The sequence below is a fragment of the Sander vitreus genome, chromosome 19, assembly GCF_031162955.1.
Source record: "Sander vitreus isolate 19-12246 chromosome 19, sanVit1, whole genome shotgun sequence".
NCBI classification, from domain to species: domain Eukaryota; kingdom Metazoa; phylum Chordata; class Actinopteri; order Perciformes; family Percidae; genus Sander; species Sander vitreus.
The window spans coordinates 13325850-13349140 of record NC_135873.1 but is presented as its reverse complement, the minus strand read 5'-3'; the positions used below and the strand labels follow the sequence as shown (position 1 = coordinate 13349140).

Below are 23291 nucleotides of genomic sequence, written 5' to 3'. Positions count from 1 at the left end.
ACCAGATTTCTAAATCGTCAAAAGGCACAAGTGAGTTGATTTTAAGGAAGTGCTGTAATTTGTTCCAGGAGTCAGGTACACTAAAGTTAAAAGCAGTTTTTCTAAGTTCAGCCCGAGCTCATGGAACATGAAGCAAAAGCCAGTAAGCACAGCGAGTCTGATAATGTTCCTCTGAGTAACAGAGTTCTGTATGGTAGTTTTCCAACAAGAGCCTTATAGATAAAAAAAGATACCAATGAGTATCATGTCTTTCATGGAGAGAAGACCACCCAACAATTTCATATAAAATACAAGTATGCGTACCATAGACATGACCAGTGTCATGTAGAATCTATTAGTACCTTTGAATTGTGTGTGTATACAGTATCTTATACCCCAGTGATGATGAATGCGTCTTCTTCTCTGCTATTTCTGATAACTGACAATTAATTAATGGTTGGTTCACAAAGAGATAGTAGAGAGCAAGAGTGTGTGTGGGTTTGTATGTATGGGTTTTGTGTCTTCTTTTGCTTTATTTCATTATTAGATTTAGATTTGACAAAGTTGGGTTCTGTATGAATACGCCCCTGCTCAGGGCTGCTGAAGTATATTTCTATCCTACATTTCTTTCAGCTTTCCCTCACTTTATCCTTAGTTCACTACCATTTTCACATCTTTTTTACGCAGCTGCCTTCTCCACATCATGTTAATCATGCCATCCTTCACCCCTGAATTCCCTGGTTTTACCGTTCCTCTATGTTTCTTTCCTTCTAGGTGATTGGGAGAATAACTGTAATGAGCTCCAAAAGATTCTGATAGTGCGCTCTCTGCGTCAGGACCGTGTCTCCATGTGCGTCACCTCCTTCATTGTTAACAACCTCGGCTCTCGCTTTGTGGAGCCGCCTGTTCTCGACATGAAGGCTGTGAGTGTCTGCTATTTATTAAATCCCTGTTGCTTCTTCTGTCTTGAGTATAATATTTTTAAGCTTTGAGTGTGAATGAAACAAATCTCACATCTCATTTGCATAATTTTATTTGATTGTAGCTCACTTGAAAACTTCACAAAGCCAATCACATCTTTTAGGTGTCAAGTGAGTTACACCTTGTTGGCTCATCTATTCTCATTTCCTTTATCCTTCTCTACTGACTCTATTCTCTCTGCCCTATCCCCAGGTTGTGGAGGAATCCACCAGCATGACTCCCCTGATCTTTGTTCTGTCTCCTGGGGTGGACCCAACAGGAGCCTTGCTCCAGCTGGCTGAGGCCTCTGGTATGAGCAAAGACTTCCATGCTCTCTCTCTGGGTCAGGGACAGGCCCCCATCGCTAAGAGCATGATAGAGGAGGGCGTCAAGAAAGGTGCACCAATTGCTCTGCCTTTCTTCCTGTTCTTCTGTCCAAGATTCATTCAGTTGCTTAGCAGTGTAATTTTTCACCCGGTTTCTCCCGGTTTCCGGACCCCACTTTGGGAAACAATGGTCTAGGCCACATATGACCACATTCTTATAGCAGTGTAAACGGTATGTGTCCTGGGACACATTAAGGACCACCTACTCAACTGTAAGCAGAACTACATACTCATTCAAAGAATGAGTCACAGAAACCACTGAGAGTGAATCATGTGTTTTGGATGTTAGTATTATCATACTGTCGGTGATGTGTATGCGTTATTGTTCTGGTGCTGCCTGCTTACTACCAGGTAGCATAGTACTTGGGTAATGCATCACCACCAAATTATCCAAACACACAAAAACAACTAGACATGATAATAAAAAATCTAAATGGTTTATATCAGCTTATCTCAAGCCCTCTTTTTCTCTGCCCAGGTCACTGGGTCTTCCTTGCCAACTGCCACCTCTCTCTCTCATGGATGCCTGAGCTGGACAAGCTGGTGGAGCAGCTACAGGTGGAGAAGCCCCACTCAAACTTCAGACTCTGGCTTAGCTCTTCACCACACCCTGAATTTCCCATTACCATCCTACAGGCTGGCATCAAGATGACCACTGAACCACCGAAGGTGCATGTGCTCATACACACAGATTTCCAGACTTAAGATACTACTAGTAAATACTAGTAGATACTACACAGGCATAAATGCATGATATACATGTCAACAAATGTGTTCATGTGACGCCCTCTATACAGTGTCCACCAGCCAAATGGCTAGTGAATGTTCAGATTTTACCAGCCACTCAATAGATTACCATTGTTTTTTGGCTGGCGAGTGAAGCAAATCTACCAGCCACTTGCATATTTTACCTGTCTCCATAATATTAACACTGTCCCCTGTTATCCTCAGGGATTGAAAGCCAACATGAAGCGTCTGTACCAGCTGGTAACAGAGGCTCAGTTCAACCGCTGCTCAAGACCAGTAGTCTACAGGAAGATGCTCTTTTCCCTCTGCTTTTTTCACAGCATCCTGCTGGAAAGGAAGAAGTTTTTACAGCTGGGCTGGAACATTATCTATGGATTCAACGATTCTGATTTTGAGGTCAGGACCTCATCTGATACTGAAGGAAACATTGACAGTCAAAGACAGAAATGCAATTCATACCCTGTCAAAAAGAGGGCCAGTTAGGCTAATGGATAGTTCACATTTCTTCTTGCCAGTCTAGTTTTACTGTTTCTGTCTATTTTCTTCAGATGAGAATTTCATTTGCTCTTGGGCTATATCTAGCATTTCAAAGTCAGTCTGTTAATATCATTGCCGTGATGTTCCCCTAGGTGAGTGAGAATCTGCTGAGTCTGTACCTGGATGAGTATGAGGAGATTCCCTGGGATGCACTGAAGTACCTCATCGCTGGGGTCAACTATGGAGGTCATGTAACAGATGACTGGGACAGACGTCTTCTAACCACATACATCAATGACTACTTCTGTGATGCTGCTGTAAACCAGCCCTTCTTCAGGTAAGACACTGCAATACCCACACATACGCACTCACATTTATTCTGCCACATATAAGTGTACTACCAATGTAAGCAGTATAAATTCAAGTGCACACTGTTAATTTATTACGTTCAATAAAAAACTATGTACTGCGGATATGCAAATGCCTAGAGATGTAGATTTTATAGTCTTCGAATGCAAACAGTCCATTTTTCCCTGGTGGAAGCAAATTGCAGCTGCATTAAGGTGGCCACTTTAACTCCCTGCTGAAGCTCGTTGCAGGTTGCAGAGTGCCAGCACCACCAAGTGTGCAATCAGATTATTACAATTTAAGAAATGTCCTTTTGTGCTGTGTCCACTCCCATCATTTCTAATCAACCATACTCAAAATATTTAATGGGAAATCTGTTTTTCAAATAACATTTAGTGCATTTGCTTAAACCAATGCAAATTATACAAAAAAGACTGTACATGTATATTTAAATAATAAGCTTTCCCACTGCATACATTCAGGCAGAATGTGTTATAGGATGGTTGTTTGCAGCTGGGATGAGGGACAGTGAGTGTCCTGCAGTATAATTAAACCATTACTATTTTCAACAGCTACTCTCAATAGAATTCATTTAGATATCGTCAATACACTAACACTTAATTGTGCTTTCTCATTTAAATTGAAGGGGGTTTTATATTGCTGTACTTTCATTATTACATCAAATGTCATTAGATGAGATGAAAATAATCTACAGGGAAATTTGGTCGTGGGTCATTTAATTGGCAGGAAATAAAATTGTTACATTTCCATGGAGATAAAGTAATTTTTTTTTTTTACTTTGTTGTATTATTGTACACCACTGTTTATAAAAAAAAACATTATATATTACTGACTTAGTATTCTGTCAACCCCCTTTTATCTGTCAGGTTGTCCTCCTTAAACTCCTATTACATCCCCCGTGACGGTCCCCAGTCCGCATACAAGGAATACATCAACATGCTGCCGGCCACAGAGTACCCTGAGGTCTTTGGCCAGCACTCTAATGCTGACATTGCTAGCCAGATCGCTGAGACCAGGACGCTGTTTGACACCCTGCTCTCCCTGCAGCCCCAGGTCACCAATTCCACCACTACGGGGGCCGGGCCCAGTAGAGAAGATAAGGTAAGGTGGGGGGTGACTAGTTAAGTGGAAATACACTTAAAAGAATTTGCACCATACCATAGTTGAGCAGTATACTGGGCCATACAGTTAGTGTCATCTTTATTATAGAGTATGTAGAGTATTGAGATTTGAGAATTTAGTAAATTCCAATTTTCTCTCTTCCATATCTAGCAGCATTACATTTGAGGACACAGTCCATGCCATAGTGGGAGCATGTGCTCAGTAACTGAAGGAAATATAACTAAACCTGCTGCATACCAAATACAAATGATTATGAGATTATCATCATGTTTAAAAATATTGAACTATCCAAGACATATATTGCATGTAATTTCAACAAGATTGGATCTCCTGTAATATCCCACCCAGTAGCTCAGCCTTATTTCCCTGCATGGTCTGATGGTATGCTAAATTTAGGAAATCTTGATTCATTTTTTTTAAAGACAGTTTTTCATAGTTGATTTTTGAATCCTGATAGGCATCTAATAAAATCTAACCTGCCTGTCAGAATTCTCTTGATTACCTCGGAAAGGGCTACAGGTTTGTGGTCAATGCCATGGCATTTGGAGTTGTTTTACCGTGTTAACCAATCTGGATAGTAAGAGTACTAATATATCCAGTTGAGATCAGCTGCTTCATAGCAGAGGAGTATTTGGCCTGGCACATGGATAAAGATTCTCTCTGGCCAAAGTTCTAGATTGGACTGGATGTTGAGGATAAAATCCTCTATCACACAATTTTATATCCCAACATCATATTTTGATGTGGTAAATGTTTTGGTAAGTTATTTAATCACATTGAATTCTGGCCAATCAAACATTAGCCACAATGGCCTAACACACCCTGAGGTATTAAAGCAATAGCTACATTGGTATAAATGGGATGACAAAATTTGACGGTTGATGGTCTGTATCATTATATCACCCAACCCTATTCTGGATCATACTGTACATTTCTACAACATAATTGCACTCAGCTGCAACTTGACATTAGCCAAAGGTTTTACATGTTACATGTACCCTGTCAACCCAGCGTGTCTGTCAGATATACACATACTGTAATCTTTCAGCATTGAGGTCAGGGTAAAAGCTAGTTGCAAAAATCTCTTAAACTTAACTGCAGGTGTATTTCTTACATCCCCAGTAGTTTGTTTTTTCTCCTCCTTGTTTGGATGCCGTTTGTGTGGATCAAACATTTACAGCTGACCCTTTTTTTTTTTCATTAACCACAGCATATAAGTGCCACAAAGTATCTGTGATTGAGATATATTTGCCATGGCTGTAGTGCCATTTTTAGCCCGGTTGTTTCTGAAGCAGATCAGTTAATAGTTAGAGCTGGAAAAGGCTCTCTTCATGAAGCCAATTGCCATATTTTACAGATTTTTCCCAGCAATGCTGAGACATCCATATGGTTACACAACACTGGCAGACGGTCATCACTGTAATAAGATACAGATCTAGGAATCTGTGCTCCTTTATGGAGAACACTGCACGTCTAACTTTTAGGACAGGTCTCTGAGTTTGTTATGGGACTCTCTCGTGTCTGTGCGTAAAAAGTACTGTAAGCGGCAGCTGCCACAGACACAGTGAAGCACATGCTTTTCCATGGGTAGTAAAGCTACAGTAGTCAGTGTTTTATGTTTGCTGCAAAAAAGAAATTTAGCACCTGTTTAATACAACGTTATCACTACTTCTCACGACAAAGCTGGAAATGTAACCCTAATCTACGTGAGAAGTCGGTATCTGATATAATGTAATATACACACTCCCTATCCATAAGCGGAGTTTGACATTCGAGCCAGGGGGGGCAAAAAAAACTCATTGTAGAAGCTGAGACCTGGCCTACCACTTGGGGAACACAGCACGAGCACATATGGAAAAAACAAACATGCTAAATAAAAATATGTTTATTTTTAAAGAAGATTTTAAATTACATTATAACAATTTAACAACTCGCATGTAACAGTGAACAATCAGTGTTGGACCTACAGTCTGTTGAGATGCCTCTTCAAACGCAGAAACCAAACGCAGTCACACCATAAAACGTTAAGACACACGTTAAGAAAAAAGATCCGTATTTTGCGGTAATCCAATGACACGAAAAAAAAGTAATCACAGCGATCAGGAGATCCACTTTGCCGTTTAAACAAAGTGGAATAAAATGTATAAAAGTCCAAATCTACACAAAACGCGCACTCAATTAGTAAGTTGACAGCAAATTTATATACATGGCATTTAGGAAACCTTTATTGCAACGTTGGCATGGTAAGATGTCCAGACTAGTGCTACAGTAATTTTCGTTTTTTGCGTCCTGCATATGCGTCGACAATGGTCTCAGGTGAGAGCCAGAGCCCTGAAAAAATATTTTTTTTACTAAAGCAGTAGGCCTATATGAAATCAGATGTATTACCCACCACCATTTAGTTGATTTGTGTTATTTAAAATATTTATAAAATATCTGGTCATGCCATGAAACAATGCAGTTACCCGCTTCAGCTGCCAGGGGGGGCAGTGCTCCCCCTGCCCCCCCCCCCCTTGCAAACTCCGCGTATGTCCCTATCACAATTACAGTTTTTTATCGATTGCTAACATGCATCTGGCAATACTAAAACCACTTTTTCAAAACTCTTCATACAGTCTGCATTAACAACAGACATCTTGGCTAAGCAGTTAATCTCACCTCCAAAACTCACTCAAACCACAAAACACGTCATACATGTCTCAAAATAAGCTCGGTTGACCAAAAAACTGGCAACTATTCTCACTCAAAAAAGCAAACATTGTCACTCCCAACACACTGACCTAAAAACACTAACAACAGGAAGCATCACATAAATGGTGAACTTTTGTCTTTATAGTTTGAATGATTTTCCACATAAATTAGTATTTCATTATAGAACAACATTAACACTTTTCACTTTGACTGTTCTAAAGCTTGAGTAACAAGAATGAATCAGAAATTTGCTTTAATAAACTTACTTTTACCTATATGTGTGCATATAGTAATTCACAGTTGTGAACAATAAAAAGTTGAAACAAAACAAATCCTGAAATTCCAGTGCAATAATAATAATAACAAAAGAAATATTGTACCGCTAGTTGTCGACCACAAGCTAAAATTGAGCAAGTAACACAAGGTGAACAACATAATGGAGCCCCCTTATTTTAGAGAAGCCACATGCATGCATTATTAATATCATTGACTTTAGCCTAGTAGGGTAGTCACAGCATTCACTTGCTTTTGTGTTTGTATAGCATTAAAGTTCAAGAAAGGATGGTTGACATACTGTGAGGATTTTTCACCTTTTTTAATTTTTATTTTCTATGCATATATTTCCCTACAAAATCCCCCTAGTAATTCAAGAATGATTAATTATTTCCACATAGAGCTGTTTAGGTCATCTGGTAAAATGTATTTTGGTAGATGGTACCGATATCTGGGCTGGCCAATGGAGTAAACATTTGCAATGTGCTTCCAGGTATTAGAGCTGTTGGCAGACGTTCGTGGGAAGATCCCAACAGTGATTGACTACGAAAGCACCATGTCCCTCCTCCAGGACAACCCCACACCTCTTAATGTAGTCCTGCTGCAGGAGATCCAGAGATATAACTCTCTGCTGGACACCATCATGTATGAACTCTATGTCTATGCATGTGTGCGTGCGTGTGTGTCTCTCTTTGGGTTTGTCTGTCAGAATCTCCGCTGGCCATGTGTGTCATAAGTACTGTACCTCAAATGGGATAGGGATGTGCGTGTCATATAGTATCAGGTACAAATGGTTCAACTCTCAAAGAAAGAGGGCTGTGGTTTAAACTTAGATGAAAGTAAACTAAATGTGAAATAATGTAGGATAGAGAGAGGAACTTTGTGAGTAGGCTAACATTTAGCAGAGTGGCGGGAGAGCAAATGGGAGTGGTTATTAACCTGAATTACTCCCTTAATTTAAAAAATGTTAATCAAAATATTTTTTGCAATTTGTCATCAGTGAATAATTAACTTACATGTTTGGGCTCACATAAGAACTTAATCTCAAGCATTTTTATATTGTTACTCTTTAAGCACCAGGTTGTTTTCAGGTTGCTAGTTTAAATAAAGATAATAGAGATATTGAACGGGCAGGAAACAAATTAAACTGTATTTACAGTGTATTAATACCATATAGGTGCACAAATACCATTCTCATGTATCAATAACCTGAAGTGAGATTAAATTATAGTGATTTGAGAAGATATAAGCAATTGGTCAAAACCTTCTGAGATGATTTACCAACATGTTTCATGCCCTAATGGGGTGGTCAAAATGGGTCAATGGTCAAACCAGTCACACAAGTGTACAGTATCTGCTGCAATGCAAACATCAAAACCAGTCATTTTCAACGGAAACCTGCTACACAAGGAGGCACTAGCAAAGTTACTGGCAAAGATGCAAATCAGCAACAATCGCCAAATCACCCAGCCTGTTAATTTATACCTCCACAGTAATTCCAATAAATCCAGACTAGGAAGCAGTGACTTCTAAACACCTACAATAAAATGGGTTGACAGATTTGTGCTGTAACTGTGGATGTTTGTGTGTTAGTTCATCCCTGGCGGAGCTGGAGAAAGGGATCAAAGGTTTTGTGGTGATGTCATCCAGCTTGGAGGAGATCTTCCAGTACATCTATGATGCCCGTGTACCACCGCTGTGGGAGAAGGTACCAGACACACACACATACACACAGAGCATCCACAATAACCCACACAATCTCCTTAAAGGTGCTGTAGGTAAGATTACGAAGATCCAGGACTTAGCCAAAAAACTTCTCAGTCCCTCCCCCCTTTCCGCTAAAGCCCAAAACGGTCTCCTAAGCCCCTCCCCCCACAAGGGAGAATGAATGCGTATGCCGGAGCAGTGATTGACACGCAGTTAGACACGCAGAAACTAAAGATAATTACCTCTTCTGAAGAGTCATGTTTTCTTAATCCTCCTTGGCTACGTAGCAACTGTGTGGAGGAGGTGTGGGGGCGAAGCGTGATCACAGAAGGCTTGTGTCATGTGGATACACCGACAGAATTGTTGTCATTACTTAGAATTCCTCATGGGGATGACAGAAACTACACACTATAGCTTTAATGAAAGTGTTGACATATGAAAGCATTAAACATGCATTTTAGAAAAATGAGATGGGAGTATACCTAGTTGTTCCTCGTCCCCGTTTGCTCAGCGCCGCTAAATTGTATGTATGGGACACAGGAGTTTTCTACCCAGAAGTTGTACTGTTGTAATTGTAAACAAACATTGTGATTAGGTCTATACTGCATGTGTGCTGCCCATGCAGTATGAGAGGTGAGACCTCTTGAAGTGAGTGTTGGGTCTGACCCTGCTACCTTCCTTTTATCTTACTTCATAAAGTGGGCAGACTAAATACAATGTAGAAGTGCTCCTAGGATCAATAATATTAAGAAAGCTGCTCTTTGGTTATGGAGGAAGTAAGCATTTTTGCTTTTATTTCAAAATGTTTGTGTAATGGCAGCCATAACATTATTCAGCAGGTGCTGAGGAGGAGAAGAATGAAGAGAAAGAAAGCCAAAATCGCTATTTTGGCCTTTTGTGGGGTTATGGCTGCAAATTCACTATAGAGGTCTGTGTGACCGGACGACCGATTTGCATGTCAGGACCAGTATGGGCCTCCACCAGAGTTTCCTCTGGCTTCGCCCTCGTACTCGCTCCACCTCCCCAACGGTGCGGACGAGACGGGCCGGTGGTGCGCCCGACCCCGAGGGAGCGGGATCCCACCTCAGTCGGCGCGCGCCAGCCCTCACTTTCATTGCGCCACGGGGTGACCCGCTGACTCGCGCGCGCGTTAAACTCCTTGGTCCATGTTTCAAGACGGCTCCGGTCGCGACGCGGTTAGGGCACACTGAGGACAGTCCACCCAGGTTGACAGCTGCACCGGGAGCAGGGGGCCCCGCCCCTCCCTGCGGGGAGAGAGGGCGCAGCGAGGGTTATTGAGGTAAAAGTCGCATCAAATCCGCCTTGGTTGTTCACGCTGCGGCCACATTGAAAAAAATCTGATCTGGGTCTGATTCAGGACCACATAGGCTACATTCAGACTGCAGGCAAAAGTGGCCCAAATCCGACCACCTTCCCGTCTCGCCCGCACCGTTGGGGAGGTGGAACGTGAGCGTGTGCGAGGGCAAAGCCAGAGGAAACTCTGGTGGAGGCCCATACTGGTCCTGACGTGCAAATCGGTTGTCTGGTCACACAGACCTCTATAGTGAATTTGCAGCCATAACCCCACAAAAGGCCAAAATAGCCAATTTGGCTCTCTTTCTCTTCATTCTTCTCCTCCTCAGCACCTGCTCATTAAGGTTATGGCTGCCATTACACAAACATTTTGAAATAAAAGCAAAAATGCTTACTTCCTCCATAACCTCCCTAACTTTAATGCAACAGCGCGCTGCGTCTGATGTCATTGTTATTGTTCTTTTGCGCATGCGGGTCATTTCAAAACCGCAAACAGTTCACACTGGAATCAAAAAATCGGATCTGATAAAAAATCTGAATTAGGCATTAAGACTTGCGGTGTCAACGTAGCCATATAGAAGTGGCCTGAATCTGATTTGAAAAAAATCAGATCTGGGCTAGATTTGAGTGTTCACACTACTTTTGAAGAAGTCTGACCTGGTCATTTGACCCCAAAAAAATTTGGGACACTTTTGCCTGCAGTCTGAACGTAGCCAAAGACTATGCTGAGTAAGGATTAAATTATGAAAAGACTGTTTTAAAAAAAAATAAATGATTGGTTTTGCTGTATTGATCTTTGTGATTGCGATCTGATCAACACTAATCTATTCTGCTCCCTTCAGCCAGTCAAACAGCTGCAGGCCAGTCTCTGTACTGACTCAACGGTCTGTTATTAAAGGTGTATAATAATCACTCTGCCTGGCTGCACAGACACACACATATTGTTCTCCTCTGTCCAACTGCACTCGCACACGCGCACGCACGCACACACACACACACACACACACACACACACAGAGTGATGGGGCTCTGGCAGCAATCCAGCTGTAATTTTGTCCGAACACTCCATTCTGGCTTCATTATCACTGGACCTCTCTTTACAGTGCGGAGAGAACACAGGGTGCTGTCAGCCTGGGTCAAGGGGCTAGACAAGATTCTGGCTTCAAATGTGTGTGTGTGTGTGTGTGTGTGTGTGTGTGTGTGTGTGTGTGTGTATAATTGTGTGAGTTAGTGTGTGTAACTGTGTGTGGGGGTTGGGGGGTGTAGTGTATGGCTCAGTGGAATGTGCGCGTGTCCACTGAACAGTGGTCATTCAGGGCAGTTTGTGTCTGATTCTGTCCTTGTTATGGGCTGTGTATGAAAGCATGTATGCAGATGCATGTGTATGTTTGTGTGTCTGTGTATATTTATGAGTAGCTGTTCATCAGGTGGAACATACCTTGGCCCTCTGTGGCTGAACAAAGCCACCGTCTGTAGACTTATCGTAGTGTAATAAGCAAAGTAAACCTTCCAAGGCCTGCTCCACTTTCCTTAAAAGACCCTGAGCTCATTGTGTTTTAGCCAGCGGCTTATTACTGCTGGATTGTGTGTGTGTGTGTGTGTGTGTGTGTGTGTGTGTGTGTGTGTGTGTGTGTGTGTGTGTGTGTGTGTTTCCTTTTATAGCAATATTGGACAGCTGTTATGGCTGCTGCCTCCAGCTGAGCTTCTCTATTCTATTGACCACTTGCTCTATTTCTCTATACGTGTTCTTGGTCTACTCACTGTCTACTTCATCTGTATCTCATTTGATTGTCATCTTCCTTATTGTGTTCCCTCCATTCTGCTCTCTTCATTTTCTCAATCTCTTCATGCCTCATCTGGTCTAAGCAACAACAGCAGCCCCTCATAGACTCTCTGTCCATATTTTTTCCTTCATCCCTCTCTTCTCCGCCCCTCCTTGGCATGGCAGCCTGTCATTAGTTCTGAGCTCACAGACTCATGGCTTTAATTTTGGCCTGCCTGCCTCTCTGTCTCCGGCCATTTTCTATCTGGTTTCTTCACAAGGCTCTGCTGTATGTGTGTCTGTGTGTTTCTGGGGTAGAGTTTAGAGGCTGTATAGCATATGCATGTTAAAAAATATGGAAGAGGTAACCATTATGCAAATGTACAGTATAGCAGGTAATGACATGTCACTGATGCCGTGGTGACTCCCTCCTGGGTGGGTGGGTGGGTGGGTGTGTGTGTGTGTGTGTGTGTGTGTGTGTGTGTGTGTGTGTGTGTGTGTGTGTGTGCGTGCGTGCGTGCGCGTGCGTGCGTGTGTGCATGTGTGCGTGTGCATGCATGCGTGAACATGCAATGAGTTGGTGTGTTGTGTAAATTAGTTCAATAAAATAAATAAAAGGAAATCAATTTTATGTCAATAAAGGTAACTCTAATATGTTGGTGGCTCTCCAGGCCCTCAGCCCAGGCTGTGTACCCATACTGTACAGTCTTGTAGCTTGTGTCTGCATATGAGCATCAGGCAGAAGCCAGGCAGTATGGAAACAAACAACCAAAAGTACATGTACAACATACAGTATGTACATCCTTCAGTCTAGAAGATGATCTGCTGTGGACCAGCTAACATTTAGACATACAGCTACCAGGCAATAAAGGGCTGAAGAAAGTTATCAATAGCATCCTTAAGTCAGTTCAAAAACGAAACAGATGCCGGTGCAAAAATGTTTAAATGTCAGTGACATCTGTGCTTTTAATTAGTCAGTAGCAGCATCATTTTGCATTTTAAAGTCTGTTCTCATTGGGGTTTTTTTTTAAAGGCAAGAGAATTGTGATATACAGCAATTATGTGATAAAAGCAAGGCACAATTAATAATGATAAACTCTATTTTCTATCTAATTGTATTAATATTCCTGAAGTGGAATAAAGAGTTCAACCTAAACACTGACGTGACAGCCACAACCTCCACTCTAGGAATCTACTAAGACTGACGGAGCACTTACAGTATATAGACCTACTGGCAGACTTTGCAAGACTGAAGAATGGTGAATCGTTAAATGGGGCCTCGGCAGTGCCTAAATCAGACAAAGCATGCAACATGTAATGAAGATTTTTTTTTTTTCATGTACATCTTGTTAATACAACAATGCTTTTTATGCCTCTGTGACGCCGATAGCCATTGCTGTAGGCATTATGTTTTCGGGTTGTCTGTCCGTCCGTCCATCTTACCTATTCTTGTGAATGGGATCTCTCAGCAACCCCTGGAGGGAATCTCTTCTAAAAGAATAAAATGATGAAGTGATGGCATTTTGTATCCAAAAGATCAAAGGTCAACTTCCATGTGTCATCATGTTCTTCAAAAACACTTTTCTGGATACTGAATTGGTGACAGTAATCTTGAAACTGGTGACTGTTTAGATCTTTTGTGGTGGTGGGTTGAAGATGAGTGTGAAGCGTCCACGTTTTGACAAAAACAAATGTATTTTTGTGCCTTTTATTAAATTGCTTCGAAGTCTTCACTACATATATGAGTCTGGACAGACTTGGATGTAAACTGCAACTGTACTGGTTGCTTTCAACAACAAATCAGTTCAGTATCAGTTACTTGAAAATGTAATCAGTGCATTAAGGGATTATACAAATAATTATTGATCGTTCTTTGACTTTTACGTACTATAATAAATTAGATACCATTGATATAACTAATTGTACCATGTCATCCCCCAGCATCTTGCATCATGATTCTCATATAGTAGATTATTTTTAGATTTTTGTTTATTACTCTACAAATCATGTCAATGTCAAATCAACCAAAGGTTGACCAAAAGTTGTCATATTAGAATTTAAGCATAACTATGTTCACACCTCAGTTCTCCAACACCACACCTGCATTATGAATGGCTGCCAACAGCTAAAAGCGTGAAATGAGTGTAGACTTTCCATGTATATATATCTCTTTCTCTCTCTCTCTCTCTCTCTCTCTCTCTCTCTCACTCTCACTCTCTCACACACACACACACTCTCTGCATCACTCTCTGTCCACTAGGCGTACCCTTCACTGAAGCCCCTGGCAGCATGGACCAGGGATCTTTGCCAGCGAGTCAATCACTTTGCACGCTGGGCAGAGACGGCAGAGCCCCCCACCTTGTTCTGGCTCTCCAGCTTCACCTTTCCCAACGGTTTTCTTACTGCTGTGCTGCAGTCCTCTGCTCGACAGCACAACGTGAGAGTTGACACAACCACATATGCATAAAGACAGTTACACTACATTAGGAAATACTGCTTGTATTGTCTTGTTTGTGATTAATGGCCTTATCTTTTGAAAGGATCTCATAAGCCAAACCCATTTAACTATTTGATTCTACAGCTGAAGATTAAACTGTAAAAAATGAACAAAATCAGAACTACAAGATGTTCGGATAACAACAGCTAAAATTCAGTTTTGATAGCTTTTACTGTCAATTAAGTTCTATTTAATTTTCACAGAACACATTATACACACATAAAAACACCCTGGGAAACACACTGTTTTTCAGATATTAGTGATTAGTGACTCTACAGTACATGCAATGAATAGAAATGTCCTTGTTTGACTTTTGGACCTGTAATAATAATATCTAACGTTTAACATTGTGTGAAACTGTCCTTGCAGATATCAGTGGACACGCTGTCTTGGGAGTTTATAGTGTCCACTGTAGATGACAGCAACCTGCTTTATCCCCCCAAGGTGATTCCCTATACAAATGTTTCTATTTACATAAAGATTTCCATAAACTTACCATCTGACCACTTTTTCTGAGCCATTAGCTTTCAGCTGTCATCGGCACTTTCCATCACATTTTTCATTTCTACTCAAACATTGTTTTTTCCTGAAAAAAACGTATTTACATTGAAAGCAGCACGCCACTTTGCGCCTCCCTCTTCCCATCCCTCAATTCTGTTCTTGCATTTAATTCTTTTACAGCACTTTAACAATTCCAATTTTGACATTAGTGGAAATGTCAAAATTTGTCTTGTGCTCTCACTTCAGGATGACTATCAACGTAGCTCTTTATTTCTTACTTCATCTTATTTCACTCTCTTCTCTGTATCAAGTCTCCCCTCACTTCTCTCCGTTTTCTCCACTTTATCCTCCTATGCTACTCCAGAACCAATGTGCACTTCCAGCCCTTCCTGTCTTTTGTGCTGCTTCCCTCTTGCTTCTTTTTAGCTCTCTGACTCTTATTTCCTTCTGTCCAAACTGATCTTTCTTTTTTTGCCTCTCTTCCTTACTCTCTGCCATTCTCATCCTCCCCTCCCTCTATCTTATTGTGCCTTGTCTCTCCTCCTCGCTTCTCTGACCCCTCTTCTCCCCGTCATCTTTCCCATTGGCAGTTTTTGCCCCTTCTCTTCCCTCACTCCCTCATGATCTACTGCTTCCCATTCCTCTCCCCTTTCTATTATTTCTACCCTATCTCCTCTATCTTTCTCTTTGTCTCTTCGGTCTCTCCTCCTTCCTTCTTTCCCCCTGCAGCCTTCCCTTTCCCTTGTTTTCACCCCTCCCACTTTCCTTTCTCAGTTTCATTAACTAATTGGCATGGCTGTTTGTCATGAACATTTTTTCAAAGCTATATGCAAAATGTCACCTCCAAACAAGTGTTTTTATATCTCGCTTTACCCTTCTTTGATTGCCTCCCTCCCCTTTCTTCCTTGTTTCCCTGCTCATTCCCTCTCCCCCCTGTCTCTCCCCCCTACAGGATGGAGTATTTGTCCGAGGTTTGTACCTGGAGGGGGCTGGTTGGGACAAGAGGAACTCCTGTCTGGTGGAAGCTGAACCCATGCAGATGGTCTGTCCCATTCCCACTATCCACTTCAAACCTGTGGAAAACCGCAAGAAGGCAGCCAAGAGTGAGTTGTTTGGGACTTTTTTTGTCAAGGATTTCCTTACTGCATCCCAGCGTCTTAAAATCTTCCCCTCTTTTTTGTTTTATTTTATTTTGAATGATTCATCATTGGTTTCTTGTTTTTTTTCATCTGTTGGTATGTAGTTTGTGATGTAATGTCATGCCCTGTGGTTTCACTGTCTCAAATACTGTCTCTCTTCTTGCCTGTGTGTGTGTGTGTGTGTGTGTGTGTGTGTGTGTGTGTGTGTGTGTGTGTGTGTGTGTGTGTGTGTGTGTGTGTGTGTGTGTGTGTGTGTGTGTGTGTGTGTGTGTGTGTGTGTGTGTAGGTATATACCTGTGTCCATGTTACTACTTCCCGGTGCGTTCAGGTGGGGCAGGCCGCCCATCTTTTGTGGTTGGTGTAGAACTTAAATCTGGAGCTGTGACCCCAGATCACTGGATCAAGAGAGGGACTGCTCTTCTCTTGAGCCTGGACAACTAAAGGCCTTAAACACACACACACTCACACATTGACTCTGACACTTTTCTACTGCTGTTTATTTTTTATTGTTTTAGCTGTTTATTACTTTATATTCTTTTATTTTTTTTATATATATAATTTCATATTATTCTTATTTGTGATTGGCGAGTTTGGGACAAAAGGCTCCAATAGACAGCAAATGTATTGCATTCTCACCTGGGCTTTAACAATAAATAGAATAGTCATTCTTTGACGCTTTGAAGTTGGTCTCACACAATTCTGGTAAGGTCTCTTTCTCTTCTCTTTCTTTCTTGTCTCCTTTCTCGGCTGTCAGCCTCTTCACAGACCTGCATCAGTCTTTCCATGCTGACCCCTTTTTACTCTGCTCAAACATAAACATATTACACACTGACACCTACACACACATACACAGGGGATAGTCTACTGTGAAGTTCTGTTTTACTGGAAACTTGCTTCTATGCAACATCTGGATCAAGTGACTGTCTGGTCATGTAAGTGTCTGTTGTGCTCATTGAATTTCTTGGTAATCTAATATGCTGTTATGCATTGTGTGAAGACAGCCATGGGCTGTAAAAAAAAAAAAAAGAAAAAAAAAAGATGTAAAGCTAATTACATCATTAAAAATGAGCGCTTCAGTTTTGGAATACATTGACTTTCCAATGTTTTTACAAAGCCCATAATATATCATGTTTTGTCTTTACGCACTTATTGACCAGACAGTCCTGGATATACAAATCAGTTACAATCTGTATTTGAACAAAAGTCAGTTACTGCTAGTTTTACATCCTTAAACCAAAGAATAATATTTTCATTTTGTGAAAATTTGATTCATCCTTGGTTTTGCACACGTGGATACACAGAATATTTCACACAGTAACAACACATACACACACACATGCAAACAATGCAGTTAATCAAGGTGAGGTAAAGCATATTTTTATGCTAATATACATTTCCCCCAAGCTAAGAGGACAGAGGGAGGGAGAGACTGAAGGAGAAATGAACCTATTCAAACAAATGAATTCTAATGAAGCTTCACACAAGACGTTTGGAGTCGGTCAGCGTTGTGAGAGAGAAGGTCTGGACTTCCCCACTGGAAAGAACTCAGCCCAAACTCCTGAAAGGGAGGGAGCGAAAAACAAGTGAAGGGACCCTGGAGAAAGTGAGCCGGGAGGAAGAATGGTCCAGTAATGAGAGAGGGGAACCAGAGAGAGGGGGGCCTGAGTTCAAGGTTGCATTCAGACGTAAGGATTGTCCCTCTGAAAGACTGAACACGAACTTCCTCAGGGTTTAAGAGCCTCTTTATCAGACCCACATCTGTGTGTGTGTGTGTGTGTGTGTGTGTGTGTGTGTGTGTGTGTGTGTGCGCACTGGTGGTCTCTGGTTGGGTGGCAGCTGGAGGGGGGCACTCATAGCAACATGCTGAATTCAAATTCAAATTGGCCTATTCTCAGGCCTGGTTGTAACAAAACTATGTATAAAGCTTAATAAAGCAGCTGAAATGAACGAGAATGTAAATGTAGTGTGAAAACCATTTAGATATATTTATTGTGTGCTTGTAATTAACATTCCTGTCGAACAATTGAATTGGATTTGTGTATTCCAGCACAGGAATATAGTATCCAAAGTGTTGTGGCTGCTATGGTTCAAATACTGTAAGTGCAAACTTGCATTGTTTATCATCTTGCAAGCAGCGGTATCTCTGTGTTCTAACAGTGGATGTCTTATTTTAGAGCCAAGGTTTTCAAATGTTCTCATTCAACAGAAATATTCCTTTCTTGAGGGCATTTGAAGCCAACTTCTTCCATCTGCTTTTCCAATCAGAAATTGTAAAACAGCAGCTTCTAAAATTCCTATGTTTTGAGGAAGTCTGGACATTTATTGAATATCTGTGATGAGGGAATCCAAACTTTTTCATCTAATATAAGGATCTTTGAAAACTATTACTACGTCTCTTTTTGAATGTGAAATGAAATCAATCTCCAGTTTGATAGACCCCCTGAGACACCTCAAGCACCCTGGGGAGCTAACTGAACCTCTTTGTGTACTGGCCTTATGCTTTAATTTGATTTCCCAACATGATCTTGCCCTAGTTTTCAGTTTCTTGGGAAATGACAGGAATGTGACAAGACTACCAGACATCTCCAAAGCACAACTTTTGATTCCTCAAGTGGCTCTTGGCGCCTTCAGTAACTACCTCCAACCGAGTGATTGACTCTTGAACCAAATAGATATAAGGGGGAAAACCTGGGGTCCAGTTGTTCTCCATTGTATTGTAGTTAATGAAGGGATTTGGGCAATTTGTACAGTGTGTTTGCCAGTCACTATGGAGGCGGGGCAGTTAATGTCCAAGACTCTTCCACCGAAAATAAACCTGCATGAGGGAAGAGAGAGAAAAGGAGAGGAGGGAGGAGAAGGAGGAGGAAGGGAAAGAGGCTTTCAACGGGGACAGAAGGGAAAGAGTCTCCGTTTCAATGGAATAAAAACTGCGCAATTTCTTCAAGGACTGCCTGCTCTGATCGCGGTGGACCATTCCTCTAGGAAATTGATATCAGTGGGTTTTTTGGATGATTAGGGAAACCTTGCTCATTGCAACACCCGATGCCTTGGAGGTTACAGAAGCTGGCGATTTTTTTTTAACCAGATGGTCTTCAGAGGAGGAAACGAGCTGTGCAATCATTTAGAAAGGCGATGTCACTGTGCAGAGATGCCAGATCAGTGATGAGTCTATCCGTCATGCCTTGCCCATGGGCGAACACATCAACATTTCCTCAGCCTGGACTGTGATCTATCTGCATGTACAGTGCTCCCCGTGTCGACGTTTGCACCTAAACGCGTTATGGATGTTGAATGGGGTTTCATGTTTTTGGGAGAGGGCTTTAGGGGGCTGCGTCATCCGTGGCTGGAAAAGAAGATGGACTGCTTTGCAGATTTTCCACTATTACACTGTTTTAACAGTGAGAGTCACCTCACCTCCCCAGCCGATTTGGGATTGCACATAAAAGGTAAGCAAAACGCATATGACTATCAGGCATGCATGCTGGCACGTGAGGCTGTACGGGCAGTGTTACCTAATTGCAAATGGGGAACCAATGAGAGTCCATTGAAAACAACCTGAACTAGCCTACAGTATCCTCAACCTGTAGGCTAATACATCTTAAAAGGACGCGACTAACATTAGGCTACAGCAAAAATGTAAGCCACTACAAGAAAATTATCACTGGAGAGGACAATTATAAAATTATTTTGCAGCGCAAAAACACAACGCATCTAAAAACAGAAGGCTAATGTGATTTTAAGAGGGTAGCCTAATTTAATGGTATAATTCCTAATACAGTTTAATGGGTAGGCCTACTAACTTAACACGGATAGGGCCGATAAGTTTCGATACTGCAGCAGTTTAATATTGCTGTGTTGCCGACAGCTGTTTTGCCCAAATTCATATGCAACGTATGTTGGTGATGTCACGCTTTTACGGTAAGGAAGGAATAGTTTACGGGAAGGTATGAGTTGGTGATGTCGCAATCGCCTTGTGTTGATCTCGGTTACACGTTTCTAAATGCACAAAAAGGCGATGGATCGTGTCCCTGGGTGTGATATACAACGTGTGACTGTGATATTGTGCTGTTAGGCGTAGAATAGCGGCTTATTGAGTGAAATGCGGGCTCGCTGGTGGTGGAGGAAGGAGTGTCGCATTTTCTTTCTGAAATGTCATGTGGTGAAGTTGTGGCGGGTTCTGTACTATTTCCAGGAAGAGCGTTTGAATTTTCTTCTCTTGAATTTTTTTTTTTTGTCTCCACCCCTCTCTTTGCTGTTCCTGTAGCACTTAGGACATTGTGCCACTAGATGGCGATCCAGGACAGTGTTTGGTTAGGGTGAGACAGACACTCTTTTTCTAGATCTGTATGGGATTCGGTGCTTGTTTGTCTGTGGCGGGCGGAGCTTGAAGTTTTACCAGCCAGGCCTCTCTATCCCATGTCACACTTTGCGTTTAGATATTAGAATAAAGTTAGCAAGTATTGACATCAGATAGACGTTACTGAAGTACTGACCCTCGTTGATTCTATCCACACGTCAGTCACCTCAGTTAAACACCTGGCGCAGGTAGAGATTTGCAACATGATTAAAACAGCGCAAAGTGGAAGTGATGCAAGTCGGTGCAACATTTTTGCTGGGGAGGCGCAGCACCTGTGACATTACAATTCGGGTGCCATTGCCACATGAGGCTTTAACACATTAAAAGGTGACCCAATTAAGTAAATTTAAGAATGAATGAGAAATCCTCTCAATTTCTGAGTGTGCTGCTGATGTCCCACAATGCAGTGCAACTCGAGGATCTGCAGCTGCAAAAAGTAAAACTAATTGTGGGCAGGCAGTGGCGGGACAGCTCCGGGGAGACAAAACGAAACATAAATTAAATTTCTTGGGGTAAATAATTAGCTTTATTGTACCGTGGCTTCTTGCACTAAATGAATAAACTGTGAAGCTTTTAGGACAGCAAATATTTTTACTGTACACAGGTACTGCCCAGGTACGTAGGGTAATGATGGTCTGAATGGCCCTCAATGTGTGCTAGCTAAGCGTTTGAATTCACGTCTTGGCATATTTGAAAGTATAGTGCCCGCATGTTTCCAGGCTTAGCTAATACCGAACAGTTGTATTTTACTTATAAAAACGAATACATGGTCTGTGTTGCAGGTTAAATTAAACCTTGTTTTACTTGAATAATTACCGGTATTAAGGTTAACGTTACAGTGGCTGCGTTTAAAGTTAAATGCACCAGTATAATGCCCCTGCCTGCCTGAAACCGGAACTGAAACAATATTACATTGCAAAACTTACAGTTACCCATTAGCCTTTCTAATATCCACATTAATTGTGTCCTGTTCCTCTATAAAATGGTTTCCTGCCACACCACTATGAAATGTAGCCAACACAGATACAGTATATGGTCATTGAGTGTGGCACTTCCCTTACAGTCCCTCAACCGGTATCTGCCACTTCAGTCACTTTGTCTACATGAAAATAGAGTCCATAGTGTTGCTAAAAGGGTACCTAAGCCACCTGTTTACTGGACAGTACATACACACATTAGGCTGGCCGAATCCACTGGTTTGCTGGCATTCTGTGAGCCATTTTCTTCTGTATTGCCATACAGTTATACAAAGATGTATGTTGCATTAGTATATTCCCAAAGGCATGCCCAAGTACTGTCCATTTCCCCCCATCCAGACCTCAGTTGTTAAATGGCAAATACCATCTGTTTCTTGCCTACTGCTCTTTATCGACATCTCCTGTATGATGGATAATTTATTTGAGGAGGAAAAAAAAGTGTTAAGGCTTTTACATAGAGTAACATAATTTATGTGCTTCATGATAAACATAATTACATGCCAACACTGAAGCAGTGCATCCAGTACTTCTCTGATTTTCTACCACTATATGTAAAAAAAACAAAGCTACAAAGCTAAGAGTGTGCATTCTCCTCTAGATGGCGACACATTTGCAGTCCAACCCGGATCTGTGTGTGACCTTTGGAACACCTGTGGTCTCTGAATATATGTAATTGATCAGTTGTATGAATTTGACCAGTAGATAAAACCAACAAATCCAGTGCAGTTCTGGTCCAAGTTGTATCACCTAAATGGCCATGTAGATGTATGTGAGCGACATACTCTGAGTACTTTTCCATATCGATGAGTGTTATCAGATAATAATCCTCTACTTGATTACTGCTTTTTTTCATCCCTGATCAAAAAAGTTAATACATATCTTTCTCATTCACAGAGAAGGAGTGAGGATCATGGCCAAGCATTGTTGTGCTATGTTTAAGGAACCTCCAGCACCTGACTGAAGTCATAAGTGAAATGTCTGACCTACTGTAGGCAAGAATGGGCAATTATTAAATTGCCAGTAAAGCCTGTCAAGATGGACTGCACAGTCTGGGAATGGAAAATTCTGATGCCATTCCTTAGTGATGGTAAGATAGACATTTCGTTTATATTCCCCCTTATGAACGATCTATGTCATGTACACTTCCCACATCAACAAAACAAAGACTCAAACGACAAAGCAAAATATACAACAATGCACATTTACCCACATGTAAATGAAACATGCTCCGCCTCTGTATCTTCAGAGTAGGGATCAGCCGATACTGGTTTTTCAAGGCCGATACCGATTATTAGTAGTTAATGGAACCGATAACCGATATTTGGAACCTATATGCATTTACAGTGAAAATGAAAATTGTATTGGAATGTTACAAACTTCAACACAAAACATTGTTTAAATGCTTTAAGCAGTTATTTAATAAATGAGAAACTTTCAACATAATACCCAGTAACAGAGAGTCAGATAGTGTTGTGGGACTTTAAGTCAGACTCAGTGGTGAGTGGAACCGAAGCAGAGGGACAGACACAGAGCTGTAGCCGAGCCAAAGTAGAGCACTTTTTAATTAATGAACTTCATCGGTTATCAGGCCAATACAACGCAGATACAGATAATCTGCAAACTGTCAAAAAACAGAACAATAATCGGCCAGGGCCAAGGTTTGTTATTTAGGGTGGACACAGGATTTACTTTTCACCATGGTGTTACATTTACTGAATCTCAATAAAACACTACTGTAACATTTCTGTTTCCTTTTGTAAGTTTTACAAGACATTACAATTACATTTATAGCATTTTACTCATAAATACAATTGATGTTTCTAATAAAATTGCAATGTATTCTATTACAGAGTCAACATCACAATTCACTAAAGTAAAGGTCTTTTCCCACAACTGACTTTCAGCCGATAACAGACTAACTGGACTGATCTATATCAGACCCATTGTTTACATATTGTGTGTGTTTTTTCTGCAGGGGAGCTATCTGCATTTTGCTGCAAGCACCCACCTGCCCAGGTAAGACTTTTGACCTT

At 41.4% G+C, this 23291-nt stretch overlaps 2 protein-coding genes across 2 annotated transcripts in view; both read left to right on the top strand.

Moving 5' to 3' along the window:
• Positions 1 to 16628, top strand: part of dnah2 (dynein, axonemal, heavy chain 2) — an 80626-nt gene extending 63998 nt beyond the window's left edge. Inside the window, 12 exon segments of the mRNA XM_078276366.1 lie at positions 754 to 902; positions 1153 to 1336; positions 1804 to 1994; positions 2277 to 2468; positions 2702 to 2886; positions 3785 to 4019; positions 7498 to 7649; positions 8598 to 8712; positions 14048 to 14224; positions 14654 to 14728; positions 15738 to 15888; positions 16211 to 16628. Coding sequence (XP_078132492.1) covers positions 754 to 902; positions 1153 to 1336; positions 1804 to 1994; positions 2277 to 2468; positions 2702 to 2886; positions 3785 to 4019; positions 7498 to 7649; positions 8598 to 8712; positions 14048 to 14224; positions 14654 to 14728; positions 15738 to 15888; positions 16211 to 16365 — 1961 coding nt within the window. The 3' untranslated portion in view covers positions 16366 to 16628.
• Positions 16629 to 18800: 2172 nt separating this feature from the next.
• kdm6ba (lysine (K)-specific demethylase 6B, a) overlaps positions 18801 to 23291 on the top strand; it is a 118644-nt gene continuing 114153 nt past the window's right edge. Inside the window, exons 1-3 of the mRNA XM_078276465.1 lie at positions 18801 to 19370; positions 22153 to 22345; positions 23234 to 23274. The gene's annotated coding sequence lies outside the window, so the exon portion shown is untranslated. The remainder of the gene's footprint in view (positions 19371 to 22152; positions 22346 to 23233; positions 23275 to 23291) is intronic.